This window comes from Calidris pugnax, unplaced genomic scaffold, assembly GCF_001431845.1.
Source record: "Calidris pugnax isolate Ruff unplaced genomic scaffold, ASM143184v1 scaffold56, whole genome shotgun sequence".
Classification (NCBI taxonomy): domain Eukaryota; kingdom Metazoa; phylum Chordata; class Aves; order Charadriiformes; family Scolopacidae; genus Calidris; species Calidris pugnax.
This window is the reverse complement of record NW_015090839.1, coordinates 3,725,697-3,747,828: the sequence shown is the minus strand read 5'-3', so window position 1 is coordinate 3,747,828 and position 22,132 is coordinate 3,725,697. Positions and strand designations below refer to the sequence as shown.

Genomic DNA, 22,132 nt, shown 5'->3' with positions numbered 1-22,132 from the left:
GTCAAATAATTTGGTGTATTTTTACATTGCTCAGCACTGCGATATGTGCAGATCGTGTGGCGAGTTCTCTATTTGGTCCTCTTTCTTTTGAGGACGTAGATGTCCTTGCTGATTTGGAGGACTGTGTAGCCAACTGCAGGTATGAAGAAGTAGCCAGAGTATCAAGGAATGTAAATGAGTTACTGGACAAACTGTTAATAAGCTTTATGGTAAAGATATAGTGAACAGTAGGACTAAATTTTTCTTTTCTTTTCTTCTCTTGACTCCACAGGTCCTGCAAGCTCCGTGAGTGCCAATCAGTGAATTATGGGCTGGGTAGCCACCAGTGCATCATGAAGATTGACTTCATTTTTGCCCTCTTGAGGATCACGTGCTTTATGAATTCACTCTCTCCTCCATCTCACTGCCGCTTCTGTCAATATTGTCATCACTTCTAGGAAACCAGAATTTGAGGCTTGGGCTTCAGCTCCACCTTTCCTTTCTCCTTGGAACAACCAGTGTCACCTTTGTGTTCTACCAAAACAAACCACTGTGGGTTATTTTGCCCTTCACAAAAGTACACCGGCTGGAGAAGTTGCTTCATATACCGTGTACTTCTGACATAAAAGCTTCTGGATCCTAAAGGATAATTGAGATCTTTCCTTGGGGAGGAGACATTTCCTCTTGGTCACGTGCTCTTGCTATCTCACTTTTCACTTACTCTCCCTCTCTCTGTCACTCTGTGTGCTCTTCTCCTCTTCCTGTTGGATTTAACATTTGGTGTTGACTGCTGGGGTTCTCATCCCGGTAGTGTGGCTTTTGTTTTTCTCCTAGGGAAGAGAAGATTCTTGAAACAATGGGCTTCACTCTGCACTCCATTTACTTCACCTTGAAGGTGAGTTTTCTGCTGGGCTCCCTGCTGGGTCTCTGTTTGGGTCTGGAGTTCATGGGCATCCCCAACCAGTGGGCCCGCTACCTCCGCTGGGATGCCAGCACTAGGAGCGAACTCAGCTTCCAGTTCAAGACCAACGTCTCTGCTGGGCTGCTCCTCTACTTTGATGATGGTGGTGTCTGTGACTTCCTCTGTCTGTCCCTTGTTGATGGGCGCATCCAGCTCCAGTTCAGTGTGGACTGTGCGGAGACTACAGTTATCACAGACAAGCAGGTCAACGACAGCAACTGGCACTTCCTGATGGTCAGCCGCAATCACCTTCGGACAGTGCTAGTGCTGGATGGTGAAGCCAAGCCGGGTGAGGTGCGTCCACAACGCCAGTATATGAATATCGTCAGTGACCTTTTTGTTGGTGGAGTCCCACTGGACATCCGTCCTGCTGCCTTGACCCTTGATGGTGTTCTGAGTGAGCCTCCGTTTCAAGGATTTATCCTGGATCTGAAATACGGCAACTCTGAGCCACAGCTCCTGGGCAGTCAAGGGGTCCGACTGGAAATGGAAGGGCTCTGCGCAGAAAACCCCTGTGAAAATGGTGGCACTTGCTTCCTTCTTGATGGCGAGCCACACTGTGACTGCTCAGCCACTGGATATGTTGGCAAGCTGTGTTCTGAAGGTAAGAGAATGCTTCCCTGTTTCCCATTTTTCTTTACATAATCCAAAGAGCTAATTTGTCACTTAGCAGGGCTACAACTGAGCTCTTATCTGTGCTGGTGGCTATCAGAGGAATTAAAGATCTACCATTCTTTTTCCAGCTGGAACTAATGAAATGGAAGTAGATGGAGAGCATGAGCAATTGCAAAAAGTGCCTTTCTGAAAGTATGCTGCATTTGGGGCATGGGCAGATTTTCTTCAGCAGCTTATTAATAAGGGTAGAGAACATAAATTGGTAAATACAGAAGTTAATACCCTATCTTGGTGTTGGTAAAAGCCGCTCTCTGGGTAGCAGTAAACAGGAGCCATATAGGTACGGCTAACAGAACTGATGGACAGGGCTTCGCAAGAGTTAGGCCGTCTTTGATGTTAACTGTTGCTAGTCCGTGGAAGCCCCAAGCTCCCCTTCAATTGCTTGCATACTAATTGCTGAATGGCACCTCGGTTGATTATCATCCTTGATTAAATTGCTTTGGGGCCTGCTGAATGATCTTAGTATTGTAAAGGGAAGAGGGATTTGAGGGTTTCTGTGTTGTTTCATGCTCTTTTAATATTTCAGTCCAAAAGTTTTAAGTCATGCAAGCCACATGATGGAATGTGTTTCCTTGGTCTTTAGCAGTGTGATGATAATTAACTCTGTAAGTGCAAGAGACTTGAGTAAGTGGACTAGAAATCACAGTATGAATTTGAGAATCTCATCACAGCATTTTTAATGACATTTAGGTTTAAACACTACACTTTGACATTAAGCCAAAGATGAAACGTTGGCAAGAAGTGTCTTATCTCAGGATAAAAAAAAACCTGAAATTTTGTCAAAATGGAAATGCTTGCAATAATATCTTATCACAACTAGCATTTATTTACTTCTTTTGGCAATGAAAATACGTTGACTGCAATTTCATATGTAGAATGTGAGAAGTGCTGAAAATAAAGTCTGTATATGGTTGATAGGTAAGCAAAAAGCCCTAGAGAAAAGAATATGTAAATATATTTCTATGTTTACAGTATAGGTGGAGAAGAAAACATGTTTTTATGGGAAATGAAGGTTTGGAAAATAAACATGATATCCACGTGTCCCTTAATTTTAAGGTGCTATTAATGATAACAGAATATTTGGCTTTATAGACACATATTACAGTAGCAGTACATGACTATTAGATAGGAGGTGTGAGCCTATGAAGTGCTGAACACCAGAATTCTCCCTGGCTATTTGCTCTGCTCTGAGCAGGTTCAATCCAGTAATGAGCCAGAACTATTTTCTGTGCTTGAGCCATGAGTTACGTGGAGCTGGAGAGAATCCTGGGTGTGACCAAGCACTTCAGTAGCTGGGCTTCCCAGCCTGATCCTCATACGCTTAGAGGACAAACACACCGTGTGTCGAAATGCCAGTTTTGGGTGATGGAAGATTGCAAGAGCCACACAGGCATGTGGACCCTGAAACATAAATATATAAACCTCTTTCTACTGCTGGGCTAACGGATCTAGACTCCACGGGGAGCTGCAAAAGACATCAACAGCATATGGTTTTCAGTGAACGTCTTGAGAAAATACTGTAAGTGATCAAGGCTCCTGTGTACCTGTGGGGCTATTGTGAGGGCTCTAATCAGGGCTCGGGTGGTGGAGTTTCTGCATTTCCTGGGTGGGTGGAACAATATCAAATCCGTCTTCTAACGAATCCAGGGATATTTCTGTTGAAGACATCACGGATCAAGCAGTGCTATTGTTACCTTTTGAAGCCATGCGTCACCACTGCTGTTTGTTTCCTATAGTGATTCATCAGCTTCCAGCCCAGCCTTCTATTAAGGGTGAGCAAAGAAGTTTGTCACGATGTACCTTTTCTAGTAAACATTTTTAACTCACTGTTAGCTGTGAGCTGTTCACTCACACGTAAGGTGCTGTGCAGAGAGCTTTTCCAATGGAACAAATGTAGAAATTGCCACAAACAGTCATTACCTTGTCCGGTTCTTCAATTTTCTCTTGTATTACTTCATGGTGTACATTTGGTTTATGTTAGAATTTTATAATCAGCCTTGTTTTCTGCCTCCATTATGCTGCAGCAGTGGTGATTTCTGTGTGTTTAATGCTGTCATCCAAAAATGTTACAGTGTCTGCGCAGGTTGTGAGAAGAAGGGGAAAAACAGAAGAAAAGCTGTTTAGTAAGTGGAAACAAGCAAACAAAGAAAAGTGGCAAGGAAACAAAACAGGAACCAGTTTACGTATAGCTCCTTTTTGTCTGACTTTGAAAAATATAGCAAACTCCAAAGATGCTGTCTTTCATTTCTGTGAGCGTGGCAGAACATCCACCGATGAACAGGAGGACGGGATAGGAACAGCAGAACTGGATTCAGGCTCTCCCTGCCTGTGGCTTGATTGGCAATTAACCAACTTGTATTTTCTTTGTTTGCTTATTTTCCAAGAGACTGAGATGTTTGGTTTTGTTTTGTTTTTGTCTGAACTGGTCCCTTTTGTTTTGTTTCCTTATCCTGCCTCTGGATATTTGCAGATATAACATGGTTCTTTTATTCCCAGTCTCACTTTTGTAAAAGACTTGCTCTTTGAACTGGATATCAACAACTCCCTTTGGGGGAGGGATCCTTAACTCCATTGCAGTATTTACTAGTCTGTAGTCTGTGTGCATATTTTCATTTCGTCATCGCAGTTGGCTCTTTTACTGGTAACTGATGGGATCCAATCAATAACAACTTCTGTTTGAACAGCTAAATGCAATATGTACCTTTTTAATAATGAGTTCTCTTGACAGTATCCAGGCCATTACTTGCCTATTGACTGATACCCATGTCTTCAGATGGTGAACCCACAGCAAACTCATTTATTTTGTGGCCAGAGAAATAAGAAAGAAATAGAAAGTGGAGTTTACTGATCTTGTAATGTGACGGAATGAAGCTCTGTGTACAGTATTAAGGGTTACTGTAATGCAAAGTGCAGTTCCAGTTATGGTGAACCTCAGCAGAGAACAACCATTCCATAGTGAGACAAAACTGTAAATCCTGTCCAGAATGTGCCTGCGATGTGCAGGAAGATTTTTGGCGCTTAAAGTGCACCCAGAGAGAGTTACCAGGATTGTATATGTTGTGGTAACTACATGCCCAGATGGGGACCTGAGCTGGTCATTGCTGGTCAATGAGAAGAATGATTTCTGTGTCTGAGTGTATACAGTGGGAGTTCATATTTTGCAAGGTTTGGCTGTTTTGAGTAAAATGTGATACTATTTTTATTATGGCTGGAGTAAACTTGTTCATTGAATCTGACAGCTCTGTAGGGTACAAAGGATGGCTGTTTTGAGTAGCAATTAATTTGTATGTTTCTGGGCAATGGTGGCATTAGACATGAAAGTTGAAGTCAGAGACACCTTCCCCTCTAATGAAACTCATCAGTCTCTGTGGGATCAGGCTGCTGCCAAGAGAATGAAGTTCCAGTAGAATTTGAGCAGCACAGATACATTCATGTCACTGGGGAAAAAAAAACCCAACAAAACCATCCCCACGCAAATTTTGAAAACTGTACTGTTGTAGCAGCTCGATGAGCATGTTCATATCTGCTCATTCAGGATCACGCTGTCTTCCTTAGTCGGCAAGAAATTCTCTCTTCCTCTGACATCATGGTGCAGAAAGTGATGTGGACAGTGTGAGCACAAGGATGTATGTACAAGAGTATTTTGGCTCAGGACCTCACCTCTCTCCCTAAGCCCCGTCTGGACTTGGTGAGGAAAGGTGAAACAGAAGATGTGCTTAGAAATGACATTAACTCTGCTTGTAGTTTCAGAACCAAGACGTTGATGTGATCACCAGCTTCACAAAGCACCATGCTGAAGCCTTTGTGTTGCCTGCAGGGGCTGTTTCTAAACGAAGCCTGAATAGGGGCCTGATTGCACCTCTTCCCTTGATTACCGAGCAAGATTTCCTGGGGATGCTGCCTGCTGAATGACAGAGGAGCCCGTTACTCTGTAATTATCACACTTTTAACTGCAGAGGGAACAGATTTTTCTATAGCCCCTCAGCTTCGTTTAAAGAGACAAGTTACTGCAGGATTTATTCTCCACCCGCCCCTTTGGAGCAGCCCAGTTTTGACTGCATCTAAAGGGGCTGCCTGGCCTCACTTGAAATAACCGTTTCTCCCTGCCAGACACCCCAAACTTTGTGACACTAAGGGCTAATTTGGCACTTTGCCATGAGTCTGATGGGTGTGCTTAATTTGCATATGCATTTACATACATTTTGTAATCAGAAACAAATGAACATGACCATAATATTTGCTTCCACTTGCATATTCCTTGATAGATGAATATAAATTGGTTGTTGTTGAATTCACCAGCAATAAACAGCTGCAGACCCTCCATTTGGCCTTGCACTCTGCTGTTCTAGAGGACAGCAGGCAGTTCAGGAACACAATTTGATGGGCCCAGATCTTCACTTCCCAGTGCAAAACTCAAGAGTTGATGGTCACCAAGCGCTGTGGAGTAAATATTGCAAGGGGTGAATCTGCTGGTTTATGCCCCTTCTTACAGCCCAGCTCTGGCCATTGGGTGGTAAGAACTCTGCTTGTGACTTAGTTTTGCAGCAAATTGTTTTTCACCATCTCTTTTCCTTGCTCATTCTTCCTGGCTTAAGTTCCTTTGGTTGAATTTAAAATAGTAATCTCTTTCCATTCTGGTTGTAATTTTTTGATGCATTGCCAGATGAGCACCAGAGAAAGATGATGTGTTGAGATATTAATTACTGTTTATAAAATGCTTTGAAACTCCAAAGTGCAGTTTAAGCACCATTTGTTATTCTTAATGATAAATATTAACACTGAGCAGGAGCTGCAGAATTTCAATTTAGATCTTACATACCTCTTCAAAGAGATGACCAAGGACCCATCTCCCCTCACTAAACGCGGACTGCCTGCAGCTCTGGGCCTTGCTGGGTTTGTTTCGTATCCTCTCCTGCTTTTAATGCAGGGGAGCCACAGGGAGATTACAGGACCCTGTGTGGAGCATGCCATTGATTCAAACAATCCAGCTGCAATACATGCTGACAGCTATATTCTTCTTGTTTCACTCTTCTGTATTATAGATGACCATGAGGCTACAATCCTTTTCTGCTTGATTGCAGATCAGCTGCAGCCCTCAGGCAACAGACAAGTTATAGCCCACAGTTAGGCAAAGTTTGCACATCTCCTCTGCTGAAGTGAAGCAAATTGTGGTTGGGTACAAAGGAGATCGCCATTTGGTGTGTGGTAGAACTGGTGAAGACAGAAAAATATGTAGGCAAGAAGGAGGTGGGACTCAGAGGGGGAAAAAAACCAGGATTAAAATGTTACTTTATGAAACAGTAAGCCATAGTTCACACAGTCTGTTTACAGCAGCTCTTCTGGCTTGGTTTCACTTGCCTGATAGTATAAGACAACAGTTCTTGGTCGTCACAGAGAGTAGATTTAAATGGGCTGAGTGAGTTTCTGGAGGACTGAATTCAGCTGGAGTCTGAATATCAGCTTCCTCTACCAGCCCATAGACCAGCCTCCTGGCTCCTGCTTTGTCCCAAAGTGTGCACAGTTACAATCTAAACTGGGATTTTGGGGCATTACTAAATATTGATTTAAATAAAAGTAACTAATACTAGTTATGAAAATGAGCAGAGCCCGATATTCCTCTTTCCAACTTACAATCAGGAGATAATTTGATTTCAGAAGGAAGGTTTATTTTCCTTGTTTTTTGCCCTAAAAAAAAAAAAAAAAAGAAAAAGAAAGAGTTGATCTATTATTACTGTCCAGGCTTCTGCTGAGCTAGGCAGCCTGTCATGGAGGTCAATCAGCAGTAAATATAGCCCCAAGCAAGACAGCACATGCTGTAGCCTTGCTGTCATCCTTATTCAAGGATGGAGGTGTGCAGGTCACTTGCCACAGGGTAATTTTTGTTAAATTTTGGTGGAAAATGGAGGGAGATAATCCTCCCAGGTACCTTGAGGATGCTGGAAACGACGTGACAAAGCTACAGGGAAAGAAGTGGAGGAGGACCACATCTGTCCGGCAAACTCTGGCACCACTAAGAGAAGATGAGCCTCTGCACGTCGACCTCGCTGAGCACTGAGTGCTCCCGGGTGCGGGAGAAGGTGGTAATCCATGTGATGAAATGGTAGAGCGGCCACCTGTCCTGGGCCAACTTCTGATTTCACTTTACCTCTTGTTCCTTTGCTAACCCCCTTTGAACTTGATGAATAGCAAAGCTTCTTTCTCTCCCTATAGAAAGCAAGGCAACTGCCATGTTATTGCTGTCCAGAGACAGCAATGTGACTTTTGGGTGTATGTGTGTGTCACTCCTTCATTGCAGACAGATTCACTGCCACTGTAAACCTGCAGAGCAAAGCATTTGCCCTTCCTCCATCTGTGAATAGGTCCAGGAGCTGACAGCTGGGTGCAAAACAGGCTGAGGGCAATGGGTGTGGGGATGTAGGGAGGCCTGTGGATGCCACAGACTACTCAAAACAGAACTGGTTTGTACTTGAGTATGTTTGCTCTGAAATGGGGCTGGGACCTGAGTACGCTGGATTATTTTTCGGTGTTGCCAACAGTGTTGCCACTCATGCTGTTTTCAGATGTCCGGGCCCTGTCGGTGTGTACACTCGCTCATCTCATTATCCTAAAAAGAGACCAAGGTACAATGTGTAAAGAAAGTGGCCTGGAGCAGCAGAACTTGGATGGTCCGGTTGTTAGAGTTTTAGCACCAAGAGACTAATTTTATTTCTGCACAGGGTTTACTTGTCCCTGCATTGATTTGCTGGCAGACTAAAGCACTCAAGATTGAATCAACTGACCTTTCTTTCTATCTCAGTTTCCATATCTGAAATACGTAGCCAGTGGGGCTTCCTGTACTCTAGGTATTAAGAATCCCATGTACTTCTGCGTGACAGTGGTAGAGGCATATAAATATCTCAGCAGGACAGGTAAATGATGATAATTCATGAGCATCGAGTAGGATGACCTGGTTTGATTGTCAGTTTTCCAGCTAGGCTCACTGTTAGAAATTAAGGTGTCTTTCCTTGTTAAGTGGCCATCTTTGAGGAGTGTTCCTCATCTTTCTTTTCAACTGAAATCTCCCTGTTTACTGCTGCTTTGTGCGATGTCACACTATGAGCACTCAGAGCCTTCCCAGGCTGGGCTGGAGCTGTGCTGGTGAAGCCAGAGCCCAAGCAGCCGTGTAGCCTCTTCCCTGTTGGGTGACACGGAGCAGATGCTGCACTGCAGGGTGCAGATAGGAGCAATGAGAGAAGGAGAGCTTTTGACTCTTATTTTGGTATCTGTCCCCTGAATACCCTCTATCATGAACCTCAGATGCTGATCAGATGCTTTTCCTTGTCTGGTGACCCACCTCTGCCTACCTGTCAGCATTGGTGCTCTCCCTGCTGCGGCTGCTGGTTCCAGCCTGCCCCTGTCACTCTCCGTGCTCAAGGCTTGCCTTGACCTTGTGCTGTCACAGAGAGCAAAGAGAGTATAAAAGGCTACAAGAGCAGAATGGCAGAGTTTGCATTTCCTCTGTTCCTGTATGAATCATTGCATAAAAAGCAGGACATCAGAGAAGGAAGGCCTTTGGGTTGGTTTTGAGTGTTTAATTACCCCAAAGCTGGCAAGTGTTCTGTGGCTGTAAGGCACCAAAAGGGTAAGTAAAATACTTCTTTTCCTCTTAACTCTCATCAACACACCTTTAACTCTTTGTTAAATACAGCAGGTATATTTGTAGCTGGTCTGCAGTTTGAAATGTTGGCCAAGGAGGAAAGGGGTACTTGGCACTCAGGATTTTGTTCTGAGGTGTGATCTTCCTCCTCTTACTCATGGAATTCCACCAGTAAAGTAACCTGAGTAAACGTAATGGCCTGGCTTTGGCTCTGGGATTTGGCATAGACCTTTGTCAGAAAGGAAGCAGCAGTTCATTGGTAGATGTAGGTATTTGAGCTATAGGTTAGAACCAGGCTTCAATCTCTAATGCTGCTGACGGGCCCCAGAGTTGGCTTGCCTGCTGCATTTATTCAGTAGCCTTTCTCAGACTGTGTAGTGTCTTGGGTGGATTTTCATTTCTTCTCAGTTTGTTGCCTTAGTGCTTGAGAAAAATGACACTGTCTGAGTTTTCCAAACCTCTGGTGTGTCTCTGCAGGTATGTGTTTGATTTTCTGGTCTTTCCTGCTGCTTCCATCCTGCCAGCTTGTCTTTCAGACAAGGGGGCTTCTCAATACATTTCTCCTCAAGGTAATATAGGAGAAATCCCTGGAGCTAAAGGCAGGTTTGTCCACTGAGGCTGGTCAGACACCACAGTTGAGGCAGAGATGGCTGGCAGAGATCAGAGCAGCTTGTGTTGTGATCTGTGAAATTCATAGCTGAGTGGTGTTTGCAGCTAAATTCCTTAAGCTCCTTTCTATACATTGCTGAAATATATTGCTTGTATTCCCTAAAGAATTTTCTTTAAATGAGGAAGAAGTGTATGGAATCATTCCTTAAAAAATTGTTGTTAAAAAAAGAAGGGAAAAAAGAAAAAGGTGAGGGTTGTGAAGAGGAAAGAAGATTAAATTGCTTGTTTAGGACCACCTAAAGGAAAATGTTGGGAAAGTAGGCAGAATTTCCATGCTTTTTCTTCTGTCTTTTGCCCTTTCCTCTGTGGCTCCTGTTAGAGCTGCACTGGGTCACTACGCAGTAGGAGGCAGGGGGCTGTGCTAAGAGACCACCCTGCATGATGCCTGCCAGAGCTCTGGTGTAATTGGAGATCTGTGTAGGTCCTTGTTATTCACATAACTTCAACTTTTAAGGTAGATAACAGGAGATCAATGAACATAAAAAAAATATGGATTGGCTATATTGCCGTCATGAAGGAGTAGCATTGTTACATGTCTCAGGGTAACTAGAGCTAGAGGTACATTCATATTAATGTCAAAGATGAGGCACAACTCACTGAGGCATATCTAGCTACAAATTTGCCAGCCCAGGTACTGGTAGCTCTGTGATCACAACAGATTGGAAGGTAGTCATGTGATAGTGGTATGGCTATAGGTTTATTCTTGGGTAGAAGACCCTCTGAGAAAATGTTGGATGCTGCAGAAGATGGCAAAATCCTCTTTCTTCAGAGTTCCTCTAGTGGGCACTGTGCTGTTGGGAGATCTGATTTTTTTTTTTTTCCTCACTGAAAATAAAAAATAAACATTAGGTCTCCAATGATCAAATTGTAATTTAGGTTACCGGCTTAGCTGTCTCCTCCTAAAGTCTCTATTTTCCTTCATTAGTTAAGCTGAAATGCTCAGCTGTGTGTCAGCTACAGCAATGAACACATCTACAACAAATTCCCAAACCTGCTGGTTTTGAATAGATATGAGCCCTGTATACCTGTACGCTTTATCTCTACTTCACGTCTTACACATAACCATATCTGCAAGGCAGTCTGGTTTTTGACTGCCCTGTCTCGTGGCATGTTCAGATGAAAGACGTGTGAAGCAACATTTTGACCAGCTAAGACACGTCAGAGTAAGACAGCTTGGAAATGTTTTCCTTGTGAGAAATGGTAGTTTTGTTCAAATCAAAATATTTAGAAAAAATACTGATTTTAATGACAGTCTGCAGAAAAAGCAGTGTATTTTTATTTTGTGGAATTTCTGGAGTCTGACTTTGTTTAAAACGTAATCTGTATTAATTGCACATGTATTTCTAGCTTATTTTATAACTTACTGACAGTATTGTCCCTAATATAGACCTACTACTGATGAGCTGCAATATTTCACAAAAACGTTGAAATGTTTTAAGAAAGGGGCGTATGCTCCTGCACTAACTAAAAAGCTCAACTCCTCTGTGCTATGGCTGTGGGAACAGTTTGGCCCAGAAGTGGAGGCAAAAGGAGACCCCAGCACAGGATAGACTTGACTGGAGAGGAGAAGAGATTTCCAGCTCGCAGACAGCGAGCGGAGCCTGGAGCACAGGTAGGACGATGAGTCAGATCGATGCCCTTTGAAACCTCCCAGGAGGGAAGAGTGGCGTGAAGCACTGTTATCATTTAAGTTTATTAGAAGTGACAGATCTGTAGGTACTGCTGTTTGTCAAGAGCTCCACCAAGGGAAGAGCCCAAGGAATGATCTTGGGTGGACAGGACCTGGGTGGGTTATTCCCCGTTTGACTTCTCAGATGTGCCAGTGTCATTGAACAGAGCAGTCTCTGAACAGTGACAGTGAAGGCAGCGAAGCTGCATATATTAAAGTGGAACCACAGCAGCTGATTGGAGAGGCTGGGATTGCCAGCAGTGTGGTCTTCAGCTTTTTAGTGTGTTGGGTTGTGCCTAAGTAGTTTGCAATGTAGCTGGACCTGAGGACTGGGCAGTGGGCATTCCCAAAGAAGACTGTAACAAATACCTCTCTGCAAGAAGTGCTCTTTGAAATGCAGCCAGCTCAAGCTGAGATTTGGGCTTGATGAGCAAGGCTTTGCCTATGAGCATCACTTGGGAACTGCACTAGTATGGCATGACAACCCTTCTTCAGCTCTGGGATCTTTTCCCTGTCAATGCTGCTGCCAGTGTGGTGACTCCCAGTTTGCCTGAGGCAAAAGATAGCTAAACCAAAGTACTAAGTAACAGATCCTCTATCTCGGGAGAACAATTGGCTGTGATTTCAGACCTCATTTGTCAATGGTGTTTAATTATAGCCCCGCTACCACTTACAGTGGAGGTCACTGCTCTGTTGTAGGTCTATTTAATGCTCCCTCTGGCCTTAAAAATCTATGAATCTATATCCCACTATTTTGGGGCATTTGTAGCAGTCTCCACTGGTTTTCTTCCAGAGCTGAAATTGCTTACTCTTGGTTACTTGACAAAATGTTGTTGTTGGAAAGCTGACTAAAACAATTTAAGCCGCTTTTCAGGTGTGGGAGTGAAACAAAATGTGGGTTTAATCTATTTTAGTTTCTAGCCTTACACTTGTCCACTTGTTTCCCCTTGTGAGCGGCTGGCTGACTGCTGCAGGGTGGGCACATCAACTGTTTGAACTTGCAGATATAGTGTCACTAATGAGCTGAGAAAATACATCCAATGTACAGATCATTGTATAAAATGGTTTCTTGAACATCTGGTCACATAAATAGTATTCAACTTAAAATTAACCTTACAAACAGAGTGCTCTTTAGTCAGGCAGAGCTTTCATTCGTACCGATGAAAGATGTGCTTAATTAAGAACTAAATCCAATTCTATTTAGATTTGTTGATCTTGTCAGTTTAAAAAAATACTACTTTTAAGTCTCACTTTGAAAAGTGATTCAGGCATCTTGGAGCCTTGTGACTGGTTTGGGCTTCTAAATACTAATTTTTCATTTTACCTTTGTATTGTATTTATTTCCATCCTTTTTCACCTCTAAAGATTTGGGTCAAAGAGCACATTTCTATTTGAGATTTTTTCCTTGCCTGTGTTTGCCTTTAATAATTTTAATGATCTGATACTGAACTAAAACCAAGGCCATTCAAATGTTCTTTTTTTTTTTTTTTTTTTTTAAACTGAGTGAAGAAGGAAAATTAATTGCAAAAGTCTTGCTTTAATGTGATGCTAAAGTTGTGAATTTCAGAATTAAATGGTAGTACCTGCTACAATCGAAATGCCACATGGCATCCATTCAAATGTGCTTCAGGCATCCTGCACTTGATTTTTTTTTTTTTTTTTTTTTTTTAAACTGAGTGAAGAAGGAAAATTAATTGCAAAAGTCTTGCTTTAATGTGATGCTAAAGTTGTGAATTTCAGAATTAAATGGTAGTACCTGCTACAATCGAAATGCCACATGGCATCCATTCAAATGTGCTTCAGGCATCCTGCACTTGAATTGTGTGCAAGGCAGGAAAATAAAAGAGCTAAAATGCTGTCAGGTTAATAATAAATTGTGCATACATGTGGCACATTTCATCAGAGTATTCCTAAGCATCTCACAACTACTGATAAATCAGTCAGCCTTCACATCACTCTACCACACTGTGAAATGCATGTTATCTCCATTTTACTGATGGCAAAACTGAGAGGCAAGCAGAATGTGAATTATTGAAGGGTATCAAGTCAAAAGCTGCCTGAGGTGGGACTGGAATCCAGAACGCTAAATCCCAAGTATTAAACAATATAGTAGTTTATCTAGTTTTATCCCTGTGTGCTAGAAAATTTGCAAATACTGTGGTTTACATTGAATGTGAAGCTAAAAATAGGGCTTTGGATTTTAGGGGTTCTTGTAAAATTTCAGTTGATTGAAATTCAAAGAAAGACCTCAAAGAAAGATTCTCAAAGAAAGATCTTGGGTATCGACAATCTCAAAAATTAGTAATAATAATGAGGAAAAATAGATTTGTGGCAGTAAAAGTTTTAGCTGGTTTTGCCCATATGTGGTTTATATGCTCTTCAATATAACTTTAAAAACCAGGAAAGATCTAGATCCTTTAAATATTTCCAGTAGAGAGATGTTTACAGTCTCACCAAAAATTCCAAAATGAAACACTAATTCCAAGTCTTTGATGCTTTACTGGATGTCCCCTTGGATGGTGGGTGACAGGAGAAAGTGTAGTAGGGACTTATATGGTTCCTTCCCCTCTGCATTTCTGCAAACTTGCCAAAGCGATGCTCTCATTTAACCTCTTTCTCCCTAGTGTTCGTTGTCAATATAAACAGTGAATTTTACTGGAAACTTTGCTCCAGAGTGGAGTTACTCCAATGAACCCTAGAAGGCAGATCTCTTATGTGCTGGGCTTCCAGCTGAGAGACAGACCTGACTTTAGAGAAGGTTGACCATATGTGATGGAGACAGAAGAGTTTTTGATTGGACTTTTATTTTTTGTTTTGGTTGGTTATTTTGAGAGAAGATCACATGGAAAAACAAATTCCTGAAAAGACCTGGGCTTTTTATCTTTGCTCTCTTTAAGCAGCTTAAAAACAACATTTTTGAAGAGTTTGTTCTTTTGTTTTCATTGCCTAAAAGACTCTTTTTTAGACACTGAAAATTATTCTAGTATGCCCCATTTCTAGTGTTAGCCTTGAAAAGAATGTTGCCTGGAAAACCACAGGCACCCAAGTGAGCAGAAAGTTCTGCATGGAATGAAGATGGTGGCAGATGGGGCATGATGACCTTGTGCCTATTCTGGAAACAATAACATAAAGAGGAGACTTGAGTAGAGCCTTATTAGCCCAAATGTTCTCTCTTACTTGCTGTGGAATCGTGAGATACTGCGTTTGACCATATTGTCCTCCAACAGATACTCTGTTTTACTGCATAGCTCACAGGAGTGTGAGTACAACTCCTCTGCTCGGGGTAACTAACGGTTCTGACTTGGGGTTTATTAGAGAAGCTGTTTAAATTAAATTATTAGAAGTTGTAAACATTTATTGTGGATTATTTTGGTGCAGTGCACAACATAATTTAATTGTGAAGAAGCACATCACTGGAATTCCTTCAGGTCTGTAATAAAACTCAGCAGAACTAGGCCAGAAGGAAACAGATCTAAACTAACAGGCAATGCTGAGATCAGGAGTGACGTTTGTTGGTAGTGCTGTCAAAGTGGATCCCAAGATACTCACAGAAGAGAGAGTGGCCAGTCCAGACTGAGATGTGTTGCTAGAGGTATTAGGTCCATGATAGATGGTTGGAGAGTGGTGCGCAGACCTGTGATAATATGGAACTTTTCCTTAAATCTTTCTGGGAGTCTGTCGTAAGCCAAATCACACCTAAACACCAACACTCCAGCTGTTCCTTCCTCAGAGCAGAAGTACAATGAGTTGATTTTTGTAGCTGCTTATGGCTCTGCTGCTTTTCACTGCATTTCCTTCAGCCTAATTGTCCCATCCAGGCTTCACCCTGTCCCTGTTGGGAGTAGGAAGGAAGCAGATAGCACTGTGACTTTGGCACTAATCCTTGTTTCTCCTGACCCCAACTCTAACGTGGAAGATGGAGTAGGCTGATTTCAGGAAGGGGAGGTGGAGTGATAGAGATGACACGTGATGTGAGGAGAAAGCAGAGCTGTCAAGATGATCACAGCTGGGAGGGGAAGAGCCTCCCAGTTGTGACTGGCCAGGCCAGGCCAGGCCAGCTTTTGCATGCTGGCACTGGGAGGCAGAGCAGTCTCTCTGCAGCAAAGCTATGGGAAGCTGGGGGTTGGGCTCTGCAACTGGAGAAAAAGAAATTGAGTCAGCAGGGGAGAACCCTTGTTCTTGTGCTGTGTGTTTGAGGTGGGAAGGCTGCCCAAGCATGGAAAACTGATCAGCTTTCAAGGCACCCAGTTGGAAGGTAAATCTGTACTTTCACATTTGCATCCTAGTATTTGTCTTCAACTCAGTGAAGTATCAACATCTTTTGAGGATGTGTTCCATGAGCATCTGCTGGGAGAGCTCTAAATCTCCCTCTTTTTGATGTTTGATTCCTTTGCTGGAATTGGCTACCTGATGCAAAAGACACGCTGCTCATACCTTTCTAGCCCTCATCAAATGTGTTCCAAGAACCTTGCCACATGTAAGAACGATGCAGCAATGCGTGAACTTCTTTTTTCTGACAACAGTCATTGTTTTTTTCTTATCCCTCTGCTCTTGGCTTGGGGGACTGAAGTCTTCTAGGTCTTCAGATGTCACTCTGGATCCTACTGGGTCCACACATTCCACATATATGAAATTAGAGGAGTTGTAGGAGCTTTGAGTCTGCCTTTCACTTAACAGGATGATGTAAAGGAGCTGTAACCTTCTTTCATTTCCCTCCAGGTCTTATGACAGAGCTAGGTGGTGGAACATGGCTAACACACTCAAGCTAAACTTATTTCTGGGAAAATACTCATCTCTGTTATCTCCTAGACCATTTGCTATGAATTGCTTCTGTCTGTCTGAACTGACTCTTCCTGACCCCTTTGAGATTCAAAGCCCTGCCAGCTTTAAGTGCTCTGTGTTTTCCAGAGTTAATCATTATATGGGATGGACACAACAGGCATCTCTTCTGTGTGTGGGAATCTCAGAAAAGAGCAGATGCTGGATTGTCATTCTCCAAAAAATGTGTAAATTGCAAGACATGAGGTAAAAGCTCCATCTGCTGGAACAGTCTTTGAAGGCCCTGTTGGAGACAAGCTCCATCCTTCTGCTCTCAAATGAGGTGGCTTCATTAAGGGCCTCCTATAGCAGATAGGAAAGCAAAGACTAGTGTGGAAAAGAGGGCAGGCAAAAAGCAGTCAGAGCTGATGTTACTCACGTGCTGAGGCAACAGCACCAAAGATGTCTTGGTCATCATTGGTACTGGAGCCAAGTGGTGTATTTCTAAGGTCCTGCCTCAAAGCTTGTCAGGAATAGCCCAAGTTGGCCAGTATCCAGCAAACGAACGGTAATCTGTATGTCATGAGACTGCGCACAGCTGAGCGATCTGGAGCTGGTAATAAGATGGTCTGCATTTGAGACAATGGAAAATTTCCCTACTGGTATGGAAAAAAGACTGAGGAGTAAGATCTAGTGACAAAACAGTACTAATGCTCACAGCCAAAGGACCTGTTATGTCCTTGTCATCTGGTGAAGTAGTATCATGCAACCTGGGGTATATTAAGGTGCTGTTAAGTGCTTAGAAGTTGTTGTTAAGAGTTTCGGAGACTCTGGAGATCAAGATATCAATTATAGCTTACAGGATGTGAGATGGTACAACCCAAATTACTATAATAATAATAAAACCTCTTTGAACCATGCCAGGGCTTTTTGCTAGCTTCAGTAGAGTAATACCCAGTGCAAAATGAGTGGAGAAGGGATTCCATTTCCTCCTGTGGGACTGAATATGTCTATAGTTATTACTTCTGGCAACGTCTGATTTCTTTATATGAGCCTTGTGCATTTCCTGAAGGAGGTCCTGCAGGGCATAAAATTATAAGGGACAGTCAAAACTAGATGTGACTCTGAAGAACTACTGAAAGGTGGCAGCTTGGCATTTACCGTATTTTTAACAGAGAGATGTGTTTAGACATTATTAAAGAGGGGATTGGCCAAGGTGCTCTGCAGATGGCACTGGACATCCCAAACACTGTGGTTATGTCTACTATGTTGGCAAGGTGATACCATGGAATATTTGACATCAGAAGTTCGAACAGGTACAGACCAACCCTGAATGTTTTCACTTGAGACTTTATAGCTGCAATATAGGGTAGGACTGCATGTTCTGAAATACTGGAAGGCCCAACTAGTGCTTTCTAGGGTGTTGCATTTTGTCATTTAATTACAATTCTCAGATAGATAGATTTTACTTTCTTAGCAACCTGAATGCCATGCCAAGAAGCTTAGAAGAGATATTGGAGGATAACAGTGGTCTTCTTCCCTAATAATAGAGCCCTCTCCCCATTATATACCTGAAAATTTGCAATGGTGATTAGGAGCACTTTCAGAGTTTAGTGAATAAGTCTTTGGAGACAGCCTCATCCTCTTTTGTAAATCATGGTATGGCTGTAGCTATCTAACTAGCTTAATCTTTTCTATTTTCTTCCCTGTTCTTTTTCAGGGTGTCACTCATAAGAAAGCTTGCCCCCAATAGAAGTGGGTGTTGCTTTCTCTGGGAGTCATACAAGAGATTACGTAGGAGTGAAGAAGCAGCTTTTGCTTGTGTTACATTACACCAAATAATAAGGGAGGTTGTTTGCCTGTTCTAGGGCTGAAGGAATCTAACGGAGGCATGCATATTGTCTTCTGTTGAACGTTTAGGATAGTAAAGCGGACCTTTATCCACTGCCATCTCCAAGCCCATGACTGGGCTCACAGTTCTTGCATACCACCACCCAGTCTGTAGCACATGCCTTGCAGTGGTGCTGTTAACCTCAGTGTTCTTAATGCCAGGCCTGATTTTTTTCCTGATTTTGTGTTATTGTGTGAGGTTGACCAAACATTCATCATTTGGTGTAGAAGAGTGTTAGACTTCCTCCAGCAGACAGAAGGTACAACAGTTAACCTTTCACCCATAACAAGCAGTTAAGTTCATGGACATCACGACTGCTAGGCAATATCCTCCTCTTGGATAGTTTATTTTTCTCTAGTCATTTATAAGTGGGGACTAAACTGTATTACACTGGTAAGAAGGAATCATGCTTCTCAGATGGTGGTGCGCAGAACTGATACTATTTGTTAGGCTTCACCTCTGGTCTTCTGGAGCATGGCCAAGGTCAATGTATTCTGTCTATGGCCCATAAAACAATGGGTCACATGTTTCCATCTCACCTTTTAATGGCTAATCCTGGAGAAAAAGAGTGTTTCTTACTGTCCTCCCCACAGTGACAATGACCATGACCATTCTATGGCAATATTACTCTAAGGCACAGATACTCACTTGAGGTATCTGCGGTGGTGAGTAATGTGCTTTCGGAAGGAGAAGAAGCTACAGTAATGTCCTGGAATAGAAAGCTGTCAGGCCAGTCTGCATAGTGTTTCTGCTTGTTTCACAGAGTTTTGTTGTGGCACGGCTGATAATCAGTATGTCCATATGATGTTACGTTATATAAACAGCCAGGGAGATGTACTCAATTGTTCTCTCAGGGGAAATCATCAGGATCTGGATCTAGTGTTATTAACCTTGTTACTCTACACCTCCAAGCTGGCAAGATTCCTCACCAGACTTTTGATATCCAGCAACTGGTGGCTGCTGAAAAAGTCCTTATAAATGTTCTTCTGTACATTTTGTTAGTACAGGACAGCTGGGCATATGCTGCTGGTTCTAGCACCTTTCTTTTCCATGCTTTTGGTGCATGAACACTTAGAGCTGGATCCCGGCTGGTGAGGAATAACAGTTCCCGGAGAAGAGGCTTTTCACTCATGCAACAAGCACCTGTTGGAAATTTTCTTTTTCTGTCCTGACATTATGATACAGCTCAGCTGCAAAGAGATTGCGTTTAGAAATAAGAGACTAAATTGTGTTCTTTCTGTGCTTAAGACCCAGGTGAGGTATCAATTAGTGCTAGTGTTTGACTGTGTTTGGCAGTCGTCTTGGTGGTGGGATTGTGCTTTCTCGGTTTATACAGGGCTCAATGCGGTTGTGTACTGTTGGAAGCCAATTATTACGATGGTGGCTTTTCTGGATTCAGAAACCAGCCAGGGTATGAATTGAATGCTCCACTCATCTGCTTTCACTTAGGTCAGGGAAGGACTGCTACCTGGGAATAACTTTGAGTCTTTATTGACATACAGTGGATTTGAACTGATGGCTTGGAGGTGAAAAGCTTCATACTGCTCAGCAGCGTCTTTTGTATAATAGATGTGAGAAAATGAGCATGGAAGCTGTTTATTGCACACACTCCTTTTTACAGATTTAAGAAAGAGCAGAGCTTTTAAAATGTTTTTTTCAAAACCAAAAAGATATACAGCTCTTTTCCCTACATCTTTTCTGGCTGTTTTCTGTTGTTCTGGCTATAACCTAGTGTGTATTACATTAAGACATTAATCAAAAGCATTTTGGACTGTGCATAGGAAAAAAACCCAACCCTAAAATTCTTCTGCATGCAAAGTGCTGTTAATTTTAGGGGCCTGATCCTAGTCCATTCAATGAAGAGAGACATCTGCTGAATTCAGTGGGTATGAGGTCCTGCCCTGCCCTGTGATTATGCACTTGGGTCTGCATCTGCATGGATCCCGCTGCAGGCAGGAGGTCTACATTTAGACATTCATACAAGAAAATTTAGTGTTTTGAAAGATGCAGAAAGCAGCTGTTTCCCATCATTATGTTTCACATTTACTTAAGTCAGCAGTTACTCTTTTCCAACCAGTGCCTTTCAACAATAAACAAGGCAAATGCTTCCAATAGAACCTCTTGATGACTTCTATTTAATTTAAATATATATATTGCAGCAGCAAATACAGCAATAACATGGAATAAAAAGCTCACTAACACATACTCTAAAAATGATATGTAGGTTTAGGAGGGAGAGAAGAAGAAGATGTGTTTCTTCTGATTACTCATGCTGTATTTAGGGTGATTACTGTAAGTTGGAGGAGCATGCACTATATATTCTTATGTGTAATAAATAGAGTTCTCGCTTTACAGGCGTGCTGGAACTCCATCCTAATTGGAATTGGAGTGAGTGAATCAATAATTAGTTGATACTTACTTATACCAAACCCAGAGGCATGTTAAGTGCATTATAGATACCAAGTAAATTTCAAGATCATGGTCTTTATTTTCAAACCAGTCTGCAATTCAGGGAGATGGGTATTTAGAACAGAAGACTGTGAGTGGTTCCTTGGCCAGAGAGACCTACTGAAGCACAAATCTTAGTACCTGATGGCCCCAGGTGGTTACCAGCACTGTGGCAGCCTTTTCTGAGGAGTCTTTCCCTTAGAGCTGTTCTGTACTAGGGAGTGGGTGGGTGAGAAAGAGAGTGAGAGATAGTGTGCAGGCTCAACAACACATGGTGTAATAAAATAGACAATTTAATAAGAGATAATAAAAAGAGGAATATAGCGAGTAAATCTTGTATCACTTCAGAGGATGAGAACCCTGCTTTCATACATGCATCAGATGGACCTTGGATGGATTTTCCTCCTTCTTCCTGTGCTGTATTGCCTTTTATTTTGTAAGGCAAACAAAATCATCTATCTTCTCCTGAGGAGTTGTGAGGTTACCTCTGTCATTAACACCCACCAGCACACAGCAGAGGCCAGCACAGGGCACTCCAACAGGTTCCCATGCAGTGTCTACACCTGCTAATGTATGGGCTTCCCAAGCCCTAAGTACAAGGCCCAACGGAGCAGACATGGTCTGGTCAAGTTCACTGACTCCTCGAATATAGTCTCTTTGCAAGGCTCCCAATACAGAACTGAGTTACAAATTAATCTGATCTGAATCCTGTAATAAACCTAGATTTCTTTCCATATTAGCTATAATCAGTATTAAGAAATAAAGTGGGAGTTTTATTTCCCTGACCCCCTCTTTTTTTTAAGAAGAGATGTATAATCTCAGGAATCTTAGTGAGGCGTGTAACGTATGAGTTGGATTCCGTGGTGAAATGCTAATAATTCTACATAGACCTCCCAACAAAGAGGTACCTTGATAGTGAAGATACCCTATCTGGGCTACTGGGAGGAGCCTGCTAGAGGTCCCTTTTAAGGTGGAAATGCCACCTCTTGATTTCTGTGGGACATCTGTGCGCCTTGCAGATGGATGTACTATGGCATTTCTGTCTTTGGATGCTGCGATGCAGCACGAGGAGTGTTGCCATATGGCATTAGTAAGTGCCAGGTGTAACCAAGCAAAGGAGTGTTCCTTGCCCTCCAAGGCTGCACAAACTGCTGCTTCTTCAGAGCTCAGGTGGTGGCCTCTGAGGCCGGTGGTACAGATGTCCTCCCTGCTATGGCCTGGCATCCAGGTCTGCTGTAAGCAGGGAAGGGCTCAGAAAGTGCAGAGCTCAACCAGTGGAGCAACATCTCTCATCCTGCCTCATGTAAGATCAGGTTGGCAGCAGAAATGGGGATGGGGAGTTTTCCTCCTTGCAGGTTTTCCCCTTGTTCTGCAGCTTCTGTTCCTTTCTAGAGCAGTCTGGGTAGGAGGAAGCAATGCCGACAGTCAGTGTCAGGTGGGTTTGGA

At 42.7% G+C, this 22,132-nt stretch overlaps 1 protein-coding gene across 18 annotated transcripts in view; it reads left to right on the top strand.

Moving 5' to 3' along the window:
- The first annotated feature begins 276 nt into the window (after positions 1-276).
- The window catches only part of NRXN3 (neurexin 3), a 925,309-nt gene continuing 903,453 nt past the window's right edge, over positions 277-22,132 (top strand). For 13 of the 18 annotated variants that reach the window (XR_001412018.1, XR_001412017.1, XR_001412016.1 and 10 more), the window contains exon 1: positions 836-1,544. Coding sequence is in view for 14 of the 18 variants with exons in the window: in XM_014941874.1 (XP_014797360.1) it covers positions 836-1,544 (709 nt within the window). In the remaining 4 variants the exon portion in view is untranslated. Of the gene's footprint in view, positions 1,545-22,132 lie in introns of all 18 variants that reach the window. The other 5 variants (XR_001412019.1, XM_014941879.1, XM_014941872.1 and 2 more) reach the window with 1 other exon arrangement.